Below are 21,688 nucleotides of genomic sequence, written 5' to 3' on the forward strand. Positions count from 1 at the left end.
CAGGATAGGGCCTCGGCTACAGCAGGGACCCTGGGCTCAAGAGGAGGGGGCACAGCCTTGAGGTTCCTTTGCTGGGGCCTGGTGATGGCTTGGGTAGAAGATCCAGGGAAGGGTGGGGCACAGAGGTGATTCGATGCCGTGAGTCTCCTTCCATTGCTGGCTCTCCAAGCTTTCCTTCCCCGGCGCCCTTCCCCACGCCAGCTCCGCGGAGAGCTCCCTTGCTGGCCTCCTTCATCTCAGCACTCCAGAGCCTGGGACTTAATTATACACTGACGCACTTTGTTTTTAAAAAAACATGTTTATTTTGGTTCTGACTCATTGTAGAAAATTTAGGAAACACAAAAAATAAAAAGAAGAAAATAAAAGTCACCCACAAGTCTACCACCCAGACACAATGCTTGTTAACATTTCTGTGTACTTCTCTGTGAACACACATGTTCTTATAAACAGACATGCTTCTTTTATGATACATTAAATCTTTACAAGTTATTTAGGATCTGTTTTTTCTTCAAGATTGTACTAATAGAGCACCAATATAATTATTTTAGGTTTAAGTAGTTTTGAAAATTGAGATATAGGGGCGCCTGGGTGGCTCAGTCGTTAGGCATCTCCCTTTGGCTCAGCTCACGATCCCAGGGTCCTAGGATCGAGCCCCGCATCAGACTCCCTGCCCAGCAGGAAGCCTGCGTCTCCCTCTCCCACTCCCCTTGCTTGTGTTCCTTCTCTCGCTGTGTCTCTCTCTGTCAAATAAATAAATAAAATCTTTAGAGAAAAGAAATTGAAATATAGTTCATGTAGCATTAAATTCACCCTTATGAAGTGGACAGTTTGGTGGGTTTTAGCATATTGGCGAATTTGTGCCTCTATCACATGATCTAATTCCAAGGCATTTTCATGACTCATTAGCAGTTTTTCCCCCATGTCCCCTCCCCCCAGCCCCTGATGAGCGCTAATCCACTTTCTATCTCTCTGGATTTGTCTGCTCTGGACACATATAAATGGAATCATACAATAGGTTGCTTTTTGGGTCTGGCTTCTTTCAGTTCTCATGATGTTTCCAGGACTCATCCATCCTTATATCCAGGCATGTAATCAATACTTCATGTCTTTTTGTGGCTGAAAAATATTCCATCGTATGGATATACCACATTTTGTTTACCTATTCATCAAGCCGATGGACACTGGATTGTTTCTGTTACAGCTTGGTAATCATGAATAATGCAGCTCTAAACATTGTGTAGACATATGTTTTCAGTTATTTTAAGTATTTAGGAGTGCAGTTGCTGGGTTATATGGTGACTCTACGTACAACTTTTTGAAGAACTGACAAGCTATTTTCTGAAGTGGCTACACCGTTTTACGTCCCCCTCTCCCCCAGCATGGTATGAGCGTTCTGATTTCTCTACATCCTTGTCAACACGTGTTACTGTCTTTTGAATTATGGTCATCCTCATGAGTGAGGTAGTGTTTCATTGTGGTTTTAATTTACATTTCCATAGTGACTAATGAGATTGGGTATTTTTTCATGTGCTTATTGGCAATTTGTTTATCTTCTTTAGAGAAATGGTGACTCAGATCCTGGGCCCATTTTGTGTTGTGTTGTCTTTTTTTTTAAATTGTTGAGCTGTAACTGTTCTTTATATATTCTAGATATAAGTCCCTTATCATATCTATAATTTGCAAATATTTCCCCTGTCCTGTGGCTTGTCTTTCCATTTTCTTTTTGAAAAAAGCTTTATTTATTTATTTTAGAGAGAGAGCATGCAAGGATGGGGGAGAGGAAGAGGGAGAGGGGAAGAGGGAGGAGGGGGAGGGAGAGAGGAAATCTCAAGCAAACTCCCTGCTGAGCGGGGCTCCGTCTCACAACCCTGAGATCATGACCTGAGCTGAAATCAAGAGTTGGATGCTGTCCGACTAAACCACCCAGACTCCCCTTCATTCTCTTGATAGTGTCCTTTGAAGAACAAAATCTTTTCATTTTGATGAAGTCAAAGTTGTCTGTTTATTCCTGTTTCTTATTCTTTTGGTGTCATATTTAAGAGACTATTGCCTAATCCAACGTCAGGAAGATTTATGTGTATGTTTTCTTCTAAGGGTTTTATAGAATTTTAAATCTTTGATCTGTTTTGAGTTAATTTGTGTATATGGTGTGAGGTAGAGGTCCAACTTTATTTTTTTGCATGTAGAAAGACAGTTGTTCCAACACAACATTTTCATCAACCCAAAGATTATTCTTTGAAAAGACTTGTTCTTTCTGCTATTGAACTGTCTTAGCAACCTTGTTGATAACAACTGTCCATTAAAACATGAATTTATTTTTGGACTTTAAATTTTATTCAGTTGATCTGTATGTCTGTCCTAATGCCAGTACTATACAGTTCTGATCACTATAGCTTTGTAGTAAATTTTGAAATTGGGAAGTGTGAGTTCTCCAACTTTGTTCTTCTTTTTAGAGATCACTTTGGATATTCTGGCTCCTTTGCATTTCAATATGAATTTTAAGATCAGATTATCAATTTCTTTTCTTTCTTTCTTTCTTCTTTTTCTTTCTTTTTTTTTTTTTTTTTTTTTTTTTTTTTAAGAGAGTGGTGAGAGGAGAAAGGCAGGGGGAGAGGGAGAGAGAGAATCCCAAGCAGGCTCCTCCACCCAGCACAGAGCATGATGGGGGCTCAATCTCACAACCCAAGATCATGACCAAAGTTGAAATCAAGAATCAGCCATTTAACCAACTAAGCCACCCAGGTGCCCCTCAGCTTGGTAGTTTCTGGGGGAAAAAAAAAGACACCGTGTATTTAGTAGGGATTGCATTGGTTGTAGATTACTTTTCAGAGTAATGCCATCTAAACAATATGAAGTCTTCCAACTCATGAATATGAGATATTTTTCCATTTATTGATATTCTTTAATTTATTTTAACAATGTTTTACAGTTTTCAGAGTATAGATCTGGTACTTTTTGTTTGATTTATTCCTAAGTATTTTATTCTTGTTGATACTCTTGTAAATGGAATTTTTTAAATTTCATTTTTTGATTACTTATTGTAAGTTCGTAGAAATATAGTGGATTTTCATATATTGATCTTATAAACTGCAATCTTGCTATGCTCATTATTAGTTCTAATTAGCTCTAATAGCTTCTTATTAGATATTTTAATGTTTGATAGGGGAAATTCTAGTCTATTTTTTGGTGATATTTTTCTCATCTATTTATTTTATGACTTGAATTTTAGTTTTATTTTGCTAAGGCACCCCCAACCCCTGCCAAAAACATCCCATTGGGATCTTAGTTGGAAAGACATTAAATCTCTAAGTTGAATTGTAGACAGTTTATATATTTATAAAATTTATTTTCATACAGGATTTATTGCTCTTATTTCAAAACATCTTTTATACATCTCAGTAATCTTTTGTAATTTTTTTTCATTAAAGATCTATGTATTTCTTGCTAGAATTATTCCACAATATTTATTGTGTTTTGTTTGTTCATGAGCTTTTTAAAAAAAAGATTTTATGTATTTATTAGAGAGAGAGAGAGAGCTTGCATACAAGTTGGGAGAGGGTCAGAGGGAGAGGGAGAAACAGACTCTCCACTGAGTGGAGAGCCTGATTTGGTGTGGAGGGCTCGATTGCAGGTCTTGATTGCAAGACCCCAAGATCATGACCTGAGCTGAAGTCAGATGTTTCACTGACTGAACCACCCTGGTGCTTCTGTTCATGAGCTTTGTTTTAGAGGTTATTAGTAATGTAAAGGAGATGTTTTCAGCATTATCTCCTGTTTGTTTTTGGAATTCAGGAAAATATTGCAGAATACCCATCCATTTGTATCTGGTCACTTTATTGAATTCATTAATCTTAAGGATTTTACCATTGGTTCTCTTGGATTTGGAGCTATCTAATGCTCTTTACAAATAATAAGTATAGATAGACTTTATTTCTCTTTTCTGCCTTATGAATTAATTAGAATTTTCAGAAGAAAGACTATGATTATTAACAATTATGACAATGAACATATTTATCTTGTTCTGGATTTTTTTTTTAAAGATTTTATTTATTTATTTGACAGAGAGAGAGGGAGAGAGAGCACAAGTAGGCAGAGAGGCAGGCAGAGGGGGAGGAGGAAGCAGGCTCCCCACTGAGCAGAGAGCCCAATGTGGGACTGGATCACAGGACCCTGAGATCATGACCTGAGCCAAAAAGGCAGAGGCTTAACCCACTGAGCCACCAAGGTGCCCCTTGTTCTGCATTTTAATAGGAAAACCTCTAAGATTTTCTCTAAGATAAGAACTTATCATTTTGAGAAAGCATTCCTCTATTTCAATATTTTAAGTCTTAAAAATTAGGATTTGGGGATGTTTCAGAGTGACTTTACAGTATATATTGAGATTATATATACTGAATGCATTATACTGCAATAGAATTCATTATTTTAATTATTATAGTATTCTTGGAATTACCCTATCCTCATGGTAAGAATTATTCTTACTGTATTATTCTGTTGCCAGTGTTATATTAGAATATTTATATCCTAATAAAATATTCATAAATGAGAATGATCTATAGCTTATTTTCTGTGCTTTTATTGATAACTTTTGTTATTAGGTTAAACTAAGTTTGAAGAGTGAATTGAGTATCATTCCTAACTTTTTTTTATTCCTGCCTCTGTTTATAAAGCATCAAAGTTATTTTTTACTTGCAAGTTTGGAAGAACTCACTGATAAATTGTCTGGTCCCAGACCTGTGTTATAGAAGTAAATTCTTTGATAATGTTCCTAATTTTTTCTTTACTATTAAATATTTTGCCAGAATGTGACTAGCTGTGAATTTCTTCTCATTAAGTTTACCTGGAACACGATAAACACTTTTTAACAATGTATCTTTTCAGCTCAAAGCCTTTCGTTTTGTTTCTTCCCCCCAGGTAGCGCTATCGTGTCTTCCGCTCCATTCACTCAGGCTTTAATCCTATAGTTCTTAAGCTCAAATTCAATTCTCTCTCCTGTTTATCTCTCCTTATTTTCATAACTTTCATCTTTTACTCTGACTTCAAAGGTCGGGTCTCATGTTTATTCTCCCTGTTGCTGATTTAGTTTTCTTTGGTGCCAATTCTATTTTTATTACCTACAATGCAAATCTGAATTTTACTCTTTCAACTTTACCTTCCTGGCCACATTCTTTCTTTTTCTTTTCTTTTTTTTTTTTTTTTTAAGATTTTATTTATTTGACAGACAGAGATCACAAGTAGTCAGAGAAACAGGCAGAGAGAGAAGAGGAAACAGGCTCCCTGCTGAGCAGAGAGCCCGATGCGGGGCTCAATCCCAGGACCCTGGGATCATGACCTGAGCCGAAGGCAGAGGCTTTAACCCACTGAGCCACCCAGGTGCACCTCCTGGCCACATTCTTATATATCCCACCCAGCTCCCTTTGCATTTCAGCTTGTCTTCCAGATTTACCTTTATTGTTTTCCCATTTTATGCTGTTGTTCTTCTGTCTCATCTTTTTTTTTTTCTTCTTCGGATTTTTGCTCTTACTTCACAGAGGTCATAATTTTTTGTACGTTATTGAAGATGCCAAAAAAGCTTCTACTTTTTCTTTTCTCATTCTGCTAGTAAATTATTTTCAGAGATTTGATCTTTTTCTGGGCTTTGAGATGCTATTAGCACTTTTTTATTTTTCAGAATTTTTTAAAAAGTGCTTTAAAATTTTTCTTTATCTTTTGAAAAAAATGTATTTAAAGGAATGTGGCAAAATACATATGACATAAAATTTATCATCTTTACCGTATTTAAGTATATAGATAAGTGGCATGAAGTACATTCATATGGCTGTGTAACCATCACCAGCATCCATCCACAGACCTCTTTTCATCTTGCAAAACTGAAACTCTGTGCCCATTAAACACTAACTACACGTTTCCTCTGTCCCCCCAATCCCTGGCAACCGCCACTCTACTTCCTTATCCATGAATTTATTGCTCTAGGTAGCTCTCATGCAAGTGTGACTGCTCTATTTTACATAGCAGAATGTCTCCAATGTTCGTTTATGGTATAGAGTGGGTCAGAATTTCCTTGCATTTTACAGCTGAATGGTATTTCGTTGTATGTGTATACGCATATACCATATTTATTCATCCATTCATTCGTCAACAGATGCTTGGATTGCTTCACCTTTTGGCTCTTGTGAATGATGCTGTGAACATGGGCTAACAAATATCTCCTGGAGTTTGTGTTTTTTCCTCCTAATCTTTGAATACAGTAAATTTTATCTAGCTACAGTAATCATTAGGGAGGTCATGTGAGTGACACTGTTTTGCTTTCTAGCCTCCTGGTGCCAGTTCAATCAACTTCTCAGATACACAGATGGAAAGCAGGTTGGTGTGTATAATTCTTAGGCCAGTTTTCAGCGTCTCTGCAAATGCTCATCGGGTGCAGCTCGGGCGTCCTGCGGTGGGATCTTGCTCCTCACCCAGGGAGGAGTTCTCTGATCTGCTCCACCAAGGCCTCTAGGAAAGCCTACACCAGTGGTTTGCTACCCTGGCTGAACATTAGAACCCCTGGAGGAAATTTTAAGTGATACTATTTTTATGCCCCACCCTGAACAAGTGGACTCAGAAATTCAAGGGATAGGCCCAGGCACTGTGGTTCTAGGCAGTCCCGTAGGTGATGCTCCCATGGAGCTATGTCTCAAGACGTGTGACCACTAAGGATGCCCTCTCTCTGACCCAGGATGGTCCTCGACTTTGGGGACACTCACCTCCCAGGATGAAAGTGTCACTTCCAATCCTTCTCTCCACCTTCCTGCCATGTTGTTTCCAGGGAGTTAAAATCTCTAGGTAAATCCAGAAATAGGGGTTATGGTGGTGGCGGTGGAGAGTATGTTTGCAACCTCGGCAAGCATCATTCGTACAGAATAGGAACATGGCTGTCCAGTTTTCTGGATTCTGGTTCAGAATAGATAGATGGGGAAGGAGGACTTGGTTCCATGGACCTCCTAGATAGCAGAGGCAGCAGATCCTGGTTAAGTGTTGCTTTTGGTCAAGGTCTAAGTTTTCATCTTTTTTCTATGTCTTCACAGGTGTTTTAGTGAGAAGGTGGCTGAGTTTTCTTCCACTGGAACTGAAAACAACTTGAGTGTGTCTTGCTTTTTTCTTTCATTTCCCTCCTAGGCCAGAGGAGAGGGATTATGGCTAGTCTCCTTGTGTCAGGGATTTTAGTATGGAGTTGGGGGTACAGTGAGTACTTATGGATCAATGAGGAAGGATGGAGATGATGAGTATTGGAAGGACCAGCACCATGTGGAGTTCGGTCAGGACGTTCCTGAAGGAGGGGAGTTTTAAGCTTTGAAGAGAGGAGGGAGAAACACGTTTCTAACCATGGCACCAACCTTTCAAAGGTACAGAGATCAGTAAACCATGAACTCTGAAACAAAGAGGGAGGCAGAAAGGCATATTTCCCAGATGAAATGGAAATGGGGGGACCTTCGGAGAAATGAAGCTAGCAAGAGAGTTATTTCAGGAAAGGAATCTTGAAACCCAAGCTTAAGGGTTTGGAGCTTACTGGAAGCCACGGATGACTGTGATTAAGAGAGAGACAAGATCACAGCATGGTCAGGGGAGGGGTTCTCTAGTTCGTGTGAATAAATGGATAGATGGATGGATAGACTGATGGGAGGTGGAGAGGTTGGGAAGGAAGGAGAGGACCGATACCACACATCTGTAACCTCCCTGGTTCTCATACTGGTCCACAGAGAGCCTGGGAGCCACTAGAAATAAGGAAGGAGAAAACAGACTGGGAAAGACTGGAACCCTGTATTAAGGAAGCCAGATCTGATATAGATTTTTTCCTTTCCTCCTTCTCCTCCACTTACCATAGTCCATGCAGAAGTATTAATACGTGGCCTGGTTTCCCATGGTACTGCTTACAGCAGAGTCTGCTGGGATGGCCTTTAAGTATCTTTAAAGTGCTGCCATGTTGCTTATATTCCCTAAACCTGTGACATCACCTCTCTGGAGAGGCGAGTTGGGAAAATCCCCATCTGCCTCTTCCTCTACCAACCACAGCTGCCTTTTGCCAAGGGCAGGCATCCAGGCCCCAGGGAGCCGCAGGACCCATCTCTCAAACACATCCCAGACAGCCCAGGAAGGTCCCCAGAAGCCAGCCTTATGTCTGGAATCCAATGGCTAGAGGCTGGGGGATGGAAGAGATGGCTTTTTGTAGTCCCCACCCGAGGATTCCGAGATCGTCACCCACACAGCTGGCCTTCTGCCCAGATCTCTCTAGGTCTCTGTCTTCAGGGGAAGCTCACAAAGTCTATACACAGAGCCTTGTCCCTGCCTCCATCCTGGAAGGGTGGGTAATTATTTCTATATACTGCTGCCGATTAAAACACAAGGAATGACTTGGAGGAATGCTCAGGTATCATCCTTTGATGTATACAAACGACGCGCCTTCCCTGCCTCCTGGGGTTCTCTTGACAGATGGAGAGAAAAGGCGATTTGGGCATTAGCATAGCCTGGAGAACCAGTTGAAATTGCCTTCGTTTTAATATCCCACCTTTGATCTGTTGCAAGCCTGACAGTGAGAGGGGAAGGATCTTATTAGGAGGCATAAATCAGAACTGATGAAATCACTTTCCCCCAACGAACTCAGACCTTCCCCTGTGCAGGGAGAAGGAAGGGAAAGCCTTGCTGCAGCATGGAGCTGCCCTCCCCCCTTCAGCCAGGAGCAGGGACACACAGATTAACTGAAGGCTCCGTCAACCCCACCCCGCCCCCTGCAGGGAAGCTTGAGTTCTCTAAGCTTCTGGTGGCTCCACAGGGTTCTCTGCTCCCCGTGCTCTCTGTCACCATGGGACCCATCCATCCATCCCTCGTGGACTGTTTTGGTTCCAACTCCCAGGAGTTTTCATTTCTGGACTGTCAGAACTTGTGCCCACCCTGTGAGGGCCTGGTGATGGGTTCTAGGCTAGGACCCAAAGTATGGGACCCAAATGTTGGACTCTGCTGGCAATGGCTCTTGGAGACCAAGCTCTTCATAAGACCTACTCCAACAACATAGAGGGGTGCAGCCATCCTCCTGGGATCTCTGGGAAACTGTCCCCATGGCACTGTCTCTGGGGGCAGAGCTTGATGAACAACCCCCAGGTGAACAGGGCAGGAGAGAAATAAACCCTGGACTCAACGGCAAAAACGTTCTTTGGCTCTACTGTCTATTCACTCTCTGACTTTGGATGCTCACCCCTTTCCTCTTGGCTGAGTGGGGTCCCTTTCAGCTCCATTTCTATGACTGGTCGTCTCTTCTCAGCAGGTAGTACCCTGAGCAGTGCTAGAAACAGTCATGATTTCATAAAACAAACAAACAAAAAACAACCCCACAGATTGAATGCCCACTGTGGGCGAGTTTCAGGGAAAGGGAAGACAAAGTCCATGCCCTCAAGGGGTCTTCCAGTCTAATGAAGAGAAAAGCGATCAAAATGGGAGCTTGGTAAATTTGCTCAAAGGTCCAAAGTTGGCCCTAGCCTTTCTCCCACCTAGACTGATCATCCCTCCCAAGTCTCTCTAGCCCAAAGCTTCTTGCATTCCAAGTCTGTGTCCCATGTCCAGAAGTTTCTCTCAGAAAAGCTGTTCTCCATTTAAAGTCTACTTAATAATACTTGCTGGATTAAAAAATATATTAATTGGCAACTTGTACATCTAAAAAGGAGTATTGTCCAATGGGTAAAATTTTAGTCATCTTAAAATATTTGTAGGTCATGGGGGTGGGGATTGGCTGTCTTAAGCTGCCGCATGACACCAAATGCTTCTAAGTTGGCCTGCCCAGTAAGCCCCTATCTCGGGTATCCAGGGATACAACACAGAAGACTTGTCCAAAGAAGGTATAGACACCCTGAAGGACAGAGCAAGAAAGACACTCCAGGCCTCCCTTTGCAGGTGAAGAAACTGAACCCAGAGAAGGGAAAGAGACCTGTCTGAAGGCAACAGCCCTGTGCACGCAGAGGCACAAGTCCTTTGCCATCCTCCCCTTCCCAACCAGAGTTTTGTTTTTCAATCTCAGCTGAGAAATGCCTACACCTTCTCAATGCCTACAAGTGACAGTTCAGTTTCATAGAGCCCCCAAGGACCAGCACATGTTCTTGCCAACTGCTTATCCCATCTTGCTCATCTTGCTCAAGCCCTGGCTCCTGGCACACGTAGCTAGTTCACTTGTACGTGGGTCAGCACCTTGGCACGCATTCCCCTCTCTGCCGGAGATGCTTGTCCCCTTGTCCCCTTGGTGAAAATTCAGTTACTCATCAAGGCCCAGCAAAAATGTACCTCTTCCAGGAAAACTGTTCTACCTTCCCTTCCTTGGATGAGTGACTCACACTGTTCTGCACACACTTCTGCTTGTTCCCCCAACTCTTGGTGCACACCCACACGGATTCTCTCTCTCTCATTCTTCGTCTTTCTCATACACACACACTGCATCACAATTGGTATTTTATTTATTCATCCTCATTGCTAGGCTGTAAGCTCCTCCAGGCAGGAACCAACTCTCATTCCATGTCTGTCTCCCTAGTGTCCTGCATGGAGCCTAACTAATTGCTTACAGCCACGTCGTCCAGCATGGCAGCCACAAAGCATGTGTGTCGATGAAAGTTAAATGAATTTAAAAATGCAGTTCCTCAGCCACACCAGCTACATTTGAGTGTTCAGTGCCAAGTGGCTGCCATTTTGGACATTGTGGATATTGAACATTTCTCCCATTACAGAAAGCCCTATTGAACAATAGTATCTTAGAAGAGACTAGAGACCTACAGTCCCCAGGATGGAGGAATCATGGGTCTGGGAAGACCTTAGCTGCCCAGACTACATATACGTCACTGCCTTGCACAGAGAAGATATGTAAAGGGAACATCCTAGAACTGGGCCTGGAGTTCGATCGCTTGGCTTCAAGGCTTGGTTGCTACTTTTAGCGCAGACACACTGTCAACACCTTTCCTGGCTATAGCCCCAAAGTGTCAGCTCTCTCAGAGCCTCCACTGGACTGCTCTCGTTAGCTAGGAAATTTCCTTCCATAGAATAGAAAGAGCCTTTCAGGACAAGGGCTGATGTTCACGTCTTGCTAAGGAGAAGCCTCATCAGTAAACCTGGACTGAGTGATGGCCTTGTGAAGGTGAAGAGCTTTGGATCAGAGGTTGCCTAGCTTCTCCCTTTTCCCTCCCCTGACCCTTTACCATCCTGGGACAGGAGTAAAGGGTGTTGGTTGAGACAAAGTGTGCACTTCCCTACCACTCACCTTCCACAGCCCCCATGAGCTAGGAGATCAGGGTGACGGGGCTGCCTGAGGCCCCCCAGCACATGACCGTCATTGGCAAGATTTCATAGAATTATGCAGCTGACCCTGGACCTGTCATCTGTTCTGCACAGCTGAGGGGCATGAGTTCCTGGTCTGACAGCCTGGGAAAACTAAGCTTGCTTTTCCTTGGTGTCTCACACTTCCCCTGTCTGTACTCTTTCTGTTCTCCTGAGCCCTGTCCTCCAGGAGCCTTCCTTTATCATAGGAGACCATCTTTGGCTTCCGTACTTAGACAGCCTCCCAACTCTTGCACTGCCCTCTGCCTTCACCGACCCCTCCCAATCCAGTCTCAACACAGGAGCCTCAGTGATCTTCTGAAAATGCCAGTTTAACCTGGGAACCACTGTCACCTGCCCCTTTCCAGTTTTGACTGTCTGGTCTCTGGACCTTCCTCGCTTACTTCGACGTCATTGACTATGTTCAGTGATGGTGAGGTACCCCCGCCTTGCCGCCTCTGTGGTTTCTCTTGTGCTGTTCTTTTTTGCCTGTGTCTCTTTCTCTAATACTGCCTCTTCATAAAACTCCTACTCCCCTCTTGGGAGCCAGCTCAAATGTCACCTCCTCTGTGATGTCTTCTGGATTTCCCAAGGAGGAAAGAGTGGGATCCAGCTTCCAGAATATTTTCCATTCACTTGACTGAAGTATGTATAATTGTGAGTTTAAAGCCACAGACGTTGGGGTCAAACAAATGGCTTCGCCTCTGTGTTCTTCCTTTTCTACCTGTAAAATGGGGATAATAAGATTCCTACTCCATCGAACTGGGATGGAGATTAAATATAAAAATATATGTAAAGTGCTGAGCACACCTGGCAATCAGCTAGCTCTCAATAGATGTTAGCTGAAGTTTTTATCCTGTCTTATTAAATAATAAAGTAAATAGTCTGAAAGCTTCTCTGAAGAGGGACTCTGTGTTAGGCATGTTTGAATCCCAGCACAGAGCACAATGCTGGCCTAGCAGTAAGTATTCAGTGAATGTTTAGTGGATTTAATCCAATCCACCGGATTGAATTTTTTAATCCTTTTTGATTGAACTAAATCCAATCCGATTGAATTCTAGACCAAAGGAATGACACTTGGTGATTGAGTTGAGGCTAAAGTAATGAGGGGGCATTTCAGGCAACCTGATGGGTAGTGGGGAGATATTTGGGGGCAGTGGAGACATGATGGCATCCTCAGGAAACTGCAAAGGGCCTTCACAGGAATTAGGCTGTGGTCTCCACAAAGGGAGCTCAGGAGGGTGTCAGCTTGTGCAAAGGTAAAGGCACCTGAGTGTGGGGCCCTAGCTGGTTGAGTCTGACTGGGCCCCAGACGCATGAGCCCTCCCTAAGCAGGGCCAGGGTGTGCTCCTCACAGGAGAGCAGCCCCCTTCCCCGCCTCCACCACACTGTTAGAGCCCCATGGCCCTCCCCGTGGAGGCCGACGCTGGCACTGGCAGCTGCTGCAGGAGGCCCCAGCCCGTGGAAGGCCTGGGGGTACCTCCTTGCCGCTCTGCAGGTGCCAGCCTGCTCCCTGCTGGAGCCCTCACCTTCCCTGGCAGGCTTTCCGTCAGGGCTGTTGGTCCCTCCAGGCAATGAACAGTTCCCACATGGAATATTTTCCCCACAGAATAACCATTTCCGTAGTGGCTCCTTTTTGTTCTTTCTTCATTTTCAATATCCTCCCCCTTCCACCCTGCCTGTACTCCACCCCAACCACAGCCTGAGATGCCCCTGCCCCCGTGTGGCCCCTATCCTCTCTTTTCTTCTCCTTGCCCTGCCGCAAGTCACCTCTGTTGCCTGTAGCTGGGGAGGGGGCTGGGAGCTTCCAGGTGAAAAGCCAGCCCGTTGACAACTGCACAGTCCTTGTCCTCAAGGTACCTCACCCCCAACCTCTTTCTTATCCTCACACTCACAATTAGGATTTGACAGCGGAAGGTGTGGCCCACAGCTTTTGAGGATTTCTGAGCTCGGGAGCAGGACTGGCTTCCCTGGCGTGTGCCCTGTGCCATTGTTCAGGACCTCGGCGCAGAAGGTTCAGTGCTTGGCTCTTGCCATCTTGAAATTCTTCATCATTTTTGAATAGGGGTTTCCCATTCTCATTTTGTGTCAGGCTCCGCGACTCACAGAGCCCATCCTGCCTAGGAGGGCTGGAATGGAGAGCAGCTTCAAGGAGAGGAGGTAGCTAGGTTGTAGTGGGAGTTGGAGCAGAGGAGCGCCACCAAACTCAGTGACCAGGTCAGGGGCGAGAGGTGGCCAGGGGCTCCCCCTCTCTGAACTTCTGCATTGGAAATGGCACACTGGCCCTCCTTTCCCACTCTGCAAAAACCTGATGGGCTGACGAGGGAAGGGGATACTCTAGAGCCTAAGATTGGCTGGGGACACTTTCTTAGAAATGGGGCCACATCAGGGAGGGGCCCTGTAAACACCCTCTGCCTCCAGATAGATGAAAAGCAAGAGTCTTCCCCATGTCCCCAGCCCTTGGAACCTACTTCAAGCCCATCTGTCTTCATGGATCCTGATTTTCAGCCTCTCTCTACTCCTACGTATCCTGTCCTATAATCACTATGTCTTCTCGTATCATGTGGTTCAGAACTGGAGAGAGAACTCAAGTCACACCTGACCCGAGTGCAATAAAACAGAAAACACCCCCCCCCCTTTTCCTCCCTGCTGTCCTCCTGGTCCTGCCCAGGAACATGTTGACCTTTAGATTCAAAGTCACCATGTGTCCTGGGAGCAGGTACCAGGTGGCAGCTACCTAGCTTAGAGCTTCATGTGAATGATCCCTTTTAAATGAATACCTGGTGACATCCATGCGTCAGCTGGTGATCCACTAGGAGCCCTGAATCTGTCCCTCTAGTCTCATATTTGACTCAGATCTGTTAGGAAATAAGATGGATTAAAGAGCGAAATTCCAGAAAGGGCCCATTAGGTCTGCAAATGCCCTATGGGCTGTAAGGGACTTTGGTTTTCAAATATAAATGTGTTTCCTACAGCTCAGAGAGGTGTATGTCTTTCTGTTCTCCAGTCCTTTTAGGGAAGCCAGGCATTAGAAAGAAATGGAAAGGAGCCCTGAGTTTGAGTCCCAGCCCTGCCCCTCCCTATGGGCATTTTCTTTATCTCTCTGGGCTTCAGTTTCCTTATATAAAATGAGTGAGACTGCCAGCTCCTTCAAGCTGATTTAATGTGATTCTGAGTTTACACTGTTGTTCTTCTGGGTCATTGTCAGTGAACAACTCCTTGCTCTCTAACCTGACTCTCTGCTATAGCCACTTATACCCAGTTAGGTCTTGATCTCATTTTAATTCAGTAGAACAGGGTTCTCATGTCACCTGCCTCCTGGAATGGCCTACACAAATTCTGATCTGACTTTCAGACCACCTTTCCAATGGGACTTGGACCTGGAGGGAAGACACTCCAGCCATCACACACTTTCTCCCCGCCCAGCCTCGGTCCTGGGCTGGGGGAGTCTGAGGAGCACTTTGGCCCTCCAGAGGTTAAGCTGTTTCCCCAGAGCCCCAGCAAGCCAAAACTGGCCTGTGAGGTCCTTGTTAATAATCTGTCCTATTACTGCAGGTAAGAATTATAGTCAGAAATCATTCAAGGAGCCCAGACCCACAAGGGAGAAAGAGAAGGGCTGTTGGGGGTTGTTGATTTTATTCTAGGGCTTAATTGGTATAATTGCTCTTTTCTTCCTGCCAAACCAGAGTCCGTCTGGATTGACTCTCCCACCTGTGGATGGGTCCATTAGTCCCAAGTGGTGAATTCAGGCTGCTTGGAAGCTCCTTTGTCTTCCCTCCCAGATGACATGGGAGCCCGGGCCCATCTGCCCCAGAGGGGCTCCAGGACAGCCTGAACCCTGACTCAAGGGGGTCAGGCAGCTTCTTCAGAGAACACCTGATCCTGCTTGCGGCGGGGCGGAGAAAGAGTACAGGGGACTTCTCAGGGCTCCCCAAGTTTCAGAGGTCCCTGAGGGAGGGAGGGGATGCCTCACAAGAGGGAAGGGGGAATACAGAAGTAAGCACTGCTCCATTTCTTCCCACTCCTCTCTGGGCCCCCTCAGGAGCCCACTTTGAAGGGAGTGTTCTGTCTTCACGGACAAACCTACCAGGAGGACCCATAATTGCCAGATGCCCAGTTCCTCCCTTGGGTCCCCAGGGCACCCGTGGCCAGCCTTCTTGTTAGAAGGGAAGCTAATGCTGGGGCCTCTTATTTGCATTTAACCTCAAAACAGTCCCTGGGGTGGCCAGGTAGTCACACTACAGAGCTGAGGAAGCCAGCCGAAAATGTGAAGAGAGGGCCTTTGTGACTAGATCTTTCTGAAGGCTAAGCCTACACGTCCTCCAAGCTCACAGGAGCCCCCGGGGATAGTGTCACCACATAAAACAGGAATATTGCATGGGACCTACTTACGTTTAAAAAGCTATTCCTTGTATATCTGAAATTCAAATTAAACTGGGCGTCACCCCAAATATTACGGGACACATTTATACTGACAATTATTTGTTTCTTATCCAAGATTCAAATTTTAATGGGCAACATGTATTTTTATTTGCTAAACCCAGCAATCCTCTGCTGGGTCCACATCCCAGCCCAAGTCTGCCTGGCCTGAGTGAAACCCTGGACCCTCTGCTCACCCTAAACACAAATTCAGATCTGACCGATTCTTCATTTGCCAGCTTGCCTGGTTTCCCCCTCTGGCGTGTCCCTGCCCCCAGGTCTCAGGAATCCCGCTGTAGGCACCTTCCTTCCACATCCCCAGGCATGCCCCACCACATTGCTCCTGGAGATCTGCAAGGCCTCGCAGGAGAGGCCTTCCCTCTAACAGAGCAGAAAGGGGTCTGGCTGTTAGTCCAGGCCATTAGTCCAGGCCAGCCCTCACCTGGGAAAGTATCATCCTGAGCCAGGGCTGTGCTTGGCCTGGCCTCTGGGAAAAGTGGCCCTTCTCTGGCCCTCCCGCCTCTGGGTTGCACAGAATGCAGACAGTGGTCTAATCAGGGCCATAGGTTACATGTGAAAGTGTGCACATGTGCACGTGTGGGTCATGTGTGTGCTCACACATACACGTGTGCATGAGAGGCAGCTTCCAAATGCCCCCACAGCCACAGAGGAAAAGATCGTTTCCCTCTTGCCCTGCCCCAGCGCCACTTCCTGTCTGCCCCAGAGTGCCTTCCCTCTGTCCACAAAGCAGGGCTACTGCCTACCAGGGGCTTGGTCACGGCGTCTGCCCTGTTTCCCAGGCTCCATCAAATAGGTCAGCAAGTTCTTACCTCCCTCCCCCAGTACCAGCATCGCACAGTGGCGAGACACATGAATTTGGGCCCCAGACAACCTGGGTTGGAGCCCCAGCTCTGTGGGTCACTAGTTAAGCGGCCTTGGGCAGCTTAATCTCTCTGTATAATGGGGCTAACCAGAGATTTCTCATGGCATTGCTGCAAGGCACAGATCACATACTGGTCCCTGGCTCTGCACCTGGCATATGACAAGGGCTCGATATGTGGAAGCACTGACTGCTCTTGGTGTCACGGCTGTCACGATAGGGTTGCTCCCAGCCCCAGGCTTTAGAGAGAAAGGGAGCACCCCCCACCTTGGCGACTCCAGCCTCCTGAGTCTCTTAATTCCTCCCCTTTAGGTAGGCAGTTGCAGAGACCCAGGCCCAGGCCTGTCTGACGAGCCAGACCTCAGCTGTCCTCGTCCCCTACATTCAATGGGTTGTTAGGCCCTATCGATTTGACTTCCTAAGGATGTCTGAAATCTGTGCCCGCTTTCCCCATCCACACTGGCCCTCTATTCTCCTGCCTCGGGGCCTTCACTCATGGTACCTCACCTTCCACCTTGCCACCAAGACACTGCCCTCACTGAGCAGAAGGAAGTGGCAATGGCATTCTTATGGGATGCTAAGAAGACTCCTGGCATTGCTGGGTGACTTTATTGTGCCAGGGAGCCTGCCTGCCAGCCTGGTACTGTCCCAGGTCAGGAGCAACAAGAACTACCCCTAGGAGAGGATGCTTTTTGGGACTGGACAGCAGGGTGGCCAATTTCACTTCTCAAGCTTCTAGGGCCATGGCTGTCCCTTTCTGGATGAGGAGGTTGTGTAAAGCAACTATCCCTTTGCTGATCTTCCTGCCTCCAGTCTGGCCCTTCTCCTATACCAACAAGGTCTTCAGAGGAATCTTTTCAAAGGTCTTCAAAGGAAGTCTGGCTAGGTTCTTCCTTTGCTTAAAACCCTTCAGTGGCTGTTTCCTTTAACACAGCGTTGCTTACGAGACCCCGAGAGCTCTGGCTCTCTGCCTGGCTAGCTCACCTTGTACTCTCCCCACATGCTTCCCCTCCCTCCGGCTGCAGCCCTACCTGACCGTTCTCAGCCCTGTACCTTGCTGTACCTCCACCTTCCCACTTGCCTTCCCTCTGCTCAGGATTCTTTTCCCTATCTCCTCCCCTGACCAATTCCTCCTTAGCCACCAGGTCTCTATGTAAGCATTACTTTCTCCTGGAGGCCTTTCCAGATGCCCACACAGGTGTGCTTCCCCTGCCTTCGCTGTCCTGTGAGTACATCTGGCTTGCCCACTGGATTTAAGCTACATCAGGAAGGGCAGGGACATTGTCTTATTCATAGCTGATGTGTATCCAATATTTTCCAAACCTGTCTGTGCACAGAAACTTCTAGGGTGTTCTTTAGAAACAGATTCCCAGGGACTCCTGGGTGGCTCAGTTGGTAAAGCATCCGACTCTTGATCTTGGCTCAGGTCTTGATCTCAGAGCCATGAGTTCAAGCCCCATGTTGGGTTCCAAGCAGAGCATGGAGCCTACTTAAAAAGAAACAAAAACAGATTCCCAGGTCCCCTTTGGACCTTCTGAACAACACTCTCCTGGGGAGGAGCTTGGGAGCCTGTATTTTCACAAAGTTTCAGCCAGTCAGACCATCAAGAGTATGGTGACCACCATGGACCGACCATATCTGGAGTGATAGGCCTTGCCAGTAGAGGGCACTCACTGAAGGGTGTTTGGTCCCATCCTGCCAGGTTTGATGTGGGTGGGTGGTCTTTCTAATCTCAGCTTTCGAGAACAATCCAGGTCCGTTTGCTTTCCCATCTAAGGTCCCAGCATTGATCTGTTCTCTCCCCTTGGTGGTGAGCCAGGGAGTGTCTCCCAGTGACCCTTAAGACATTTGGCAAGAAGGGCACTGGTGAATTTGCTCAGGGAGGAGATAGAAGCCCAGCAGGACCTTCCTCTGCCCACATCACTTGTTCTTCAGGTTCAGGGCTATGGAGTCCTCTGGCCTTTGTGGACAAAGGCTGGGTTGTCAGTGACTGAGGTGCCATATATGTGTGGGAGAGCCATACCTCAGGGCAGAGCCTCCCCTCAACATAGAAAAGTTCAGGAGGGGGTCCATAGTCTCATGCCAGCTTGTCTGGTCTCTGTGGGACCAGCTACCTAGAGTGATCCGATTTCAGCCCACACTGAAGGCAGAATAGTGTATTGATAAAGGATATCGAGGCTGTCAAAAGCTGACATGGCCTGTCTCCTGTTTGACTGGGCTGAACTTCTAGGTCTTCTAGAATTTGCATCAGAAGTTCCCGTGTCATCTGGGAACCTCTGGTTGTCACACAGACAGGATCACCACCATCTGTTTTCCTGTTCTGAAAAGTAGCCTAGCAAGGACTTCAACTGTAGCATATTAGGGACAATCAATTGAGCAGGAAGCCCTAGGACCGTGGCAGGAGCTTCATCAAACTACTGGGTCCTTGAAGAGACAAGGAGCAAGTGGAGCTGGGGTCAGGGGTCAAGGAGTGGCTTGAATCTTTGGGGAAGCCTTCTCTTTGGCTAGGTCCAGAAGGAGGAGATTTCCCTCTATAAATGGTGGGAATATCCCTACTATATGGCCTTGAACTGGACAGGGTTGGGAAGAATATGTCTCACCCGAAGGAGGGGAGCTATGGCATAGAGTGAGAAGTCTAGGGGTGTGAGGGAGATACTGGTTATCCACAGAGGGGCTATGGGTTCAACATTGGGTCTGAGAGGAAGAGCTGGTGCCATAAGTAGGAACATATGGCATTAAAGGATCAAGAATTATGGGTTGGAATGGAGGCGAAATAGAGGAACTTGAAGAGGCGGGGTATAGGCTAAGTGGCGGCCAAGTCACAGCTGTAGTCCTAGGGTACCTTGAAGGCCCCGCAGGGGTCGGGGCTGGCCCAGCTCAGGTCAGTCCCAGACCGTGGTCTGCATCTTGCCCGGGATTGATCCTTATCCATCCTCTCTTCCACCAGGCGCCTAGATGCCAACCTCATCTCCCTGGTCCCGGAAAGGAGCTTTGAGGGGCTGTCCTCCCTCCGCCACCTGTGGTTGGACGACAATGCGCTCACCGAGATCCCTGTCAGGGCCCTCAACAACCTCCCTGCCCTGCAGGCCATGACCCTGGCCCTCAACCGCATCAGCCACATCCCTGACTACGCCTTCCAGAACCTCACCAGCCTTGTGGTGCTGTGAGTGCTGTACTGCCCCCCCCCCCAACTCCCAGCTGGGTCCTGCTGGGGCTGCGTGTTTACTCCAGAGCTGGGTTGGAAGTCTGGATAGCTCTGCTCTTCTCTGCATGGTACTGAACCTTCTGGCCTCAGTTTCTCCTTTTTAAACTGAGGATGATCATCCCCTGTTGACCCCATGGGGATTATCATGAGGTCAAATGACAGTAGAGCTATAGAAGTGCTTCAAGAAGCCAAAACACCATGATCAGAAAACGGGAATTAAACTACTAGTTTTTCGCTATGCAAATATAAGAACTATACCTAGCTGATTGGAATATAAGTCAACAATCTATTAAGCGATTTCTACCACATTCAACAATTGGGTGTTGCAGTCTTACGCTTTGGCACAGGGATAGGATAAATTCATATCATTTCCCAGACTCTGAGAAGCAGAGAAAAGCCATCACTCGTAATTAGACAGCAAAGCCCCGTCAGGGTAATTACCTGAGAGATAGTATCCCTGGCAGGAATTGGGGACCGGGGTTACCTCTGCCTCCCCGGTGGGAATTTTGGAGTGCAAATTAGCTCCCAGCTAATTGCTATGAGTGATTGGAAGTTCATAGGGTAATTACTAAGGGCTTGGAGGTCATGTGTAATTGCTTTGGGTTACACGCTAATTGCTGCGGGAACATATGCGTTAGTGACTCTGCTAAACGGCAACTTGCCTCCCTGGCTTTTGGAAATCTGGTGTGATTTTCCAAACCCGAGCATAGATGAGGTGTAGGTCCATCTAAAAGCTGAACACTCAGGCACCAGTTTGTTTGTCTAATCCTATGTCCTGGGAGACTGGAAAACCAAGAGGAGCATCCTTACGGATCACGTCCTTTTATCAGGATGGCCATTCCATCCCTGCTTCTGGGGGCCAGTGGGGGTATTAATAGAGGGTGAACAGAGCAAGGTGACTGATGCTCATTTTGGTGACAGCCCAGTGATACCCTGAGGGAATGGGATCAGATCGTCATGGGAGACAAGACTGGGAAAATGAGGGCCACATGAGGGGTTCCAGACAAATGAGGAGCAACAGGTGTTTCCAGAACCCGTATGTGGGGTTCGAACAACAGCTGCCCTCCAGGGGCTGACAGTCTAATTGAGAGAGTGGACTAAATAATGGAAAAAACAGCTGGTGATGTACTGTACCTTATGCCAAGATAGCTGGTCACAGATACAGATCCATGCAGTGTCAGAAACCTGGGCCGATGGGGAAGGCTTCATGGGGAAGTTGGGGTGGGTCCTGGGCGTGGGAAGATGAAGAACAGGCAGGTGAAGACCAACAGTGTTCCAAGCGGTGTCATAGAAGTCCAGCTGTTTGGTGACAGTGAATAGGCTAGTCTGGTGTGAGCAAAGGATCCTCCTGCAGAATATGGCTGGGAAGGTGGGTGAGGGGACTCAGAGTCCGAGCAGGGTCTTTGGCTTTTGTCGGTCAGGGGGAAAGGGAAGCTTGAGGGTTTTCAAGTAAAGATGAGCAGGGGGATATTTCAGGAAGGCTAGTTTGGAGGATGGGTGGAAATAGGGGACAGGTAGAAGGCTCTCGTCTATCAGCCGAGGTCTAGTATAAGGGGTGGGAGAAGGAATGGAAGGGAAGACATGACTGTGAGGGATGTTTTAAAGGAAGGATAAATGTGATCTAGGAAAGACCGGGAGGAAGGGGAATCAAGAATGACTCCAAAGTCTGGTTGGGAACCAGGAAATTGGAATGCTAGGCCTGCTGCATATCTGGCGGGGGGTGGGGGGGACTCCACTGGGCAAAAGGAGGGGCAAGAGAAGAAAACCTACCAGGGCAGAGCAAAGCTCAAAGGGAATTGGTCCCTTTACCTGGAGCAGAACCAGAAACATGACTTCTCTGTCCTGCTTCCAACTCACCA

At 46.6% G+C, this 21,688-nt stretch overlaps 1 protein-coding gene across 2 annotated transcripts in view; it reads left to right on the forward strand.

Moving 5' to 3' along the window:
• LGR6 (leucine rich repeat containing G protein-coupled receptor 6) overlaps positions 1–21,688 on the forward strand; it is a 119,421-nt gene that overhangs the window by 54,944 nt on the left and 42,789 nt on the right. The window contains exon 5 of one of the 2 annotated variants that reach the window (XM_004756296.3): positions 19,572–19,787. The exons of the other annotated variant lie outside the window; for it this stretch is intronic. Coding sequence (XP_004756353.2) covers positions 19,572–19,787 — 216 coding nt within the window. The remainder of the gene's footprint in view (positions 1–19,571; positions 19,788–21,688) is intronic. 2 annotated transcript variants of the gene reach the window in all.

The sequence above is a fragment of the Mustela putorius genome, unplaced genomic scaffold (genome assembly GCF_011764305.1).
Source record: "Mustela putorius furo isolate JIRA1106 unplaced genomic scaffold, ASM1176430v1.1 tig00000508_pilon_pilon_pilon, whole genome shotgun sequence".
Classification (NCBI taxonomy): Eukaryota; Metazoa; Chordata; class Mammalia; order Carnivora; family Mustelidae; genus Mustela; species Mustela putorius.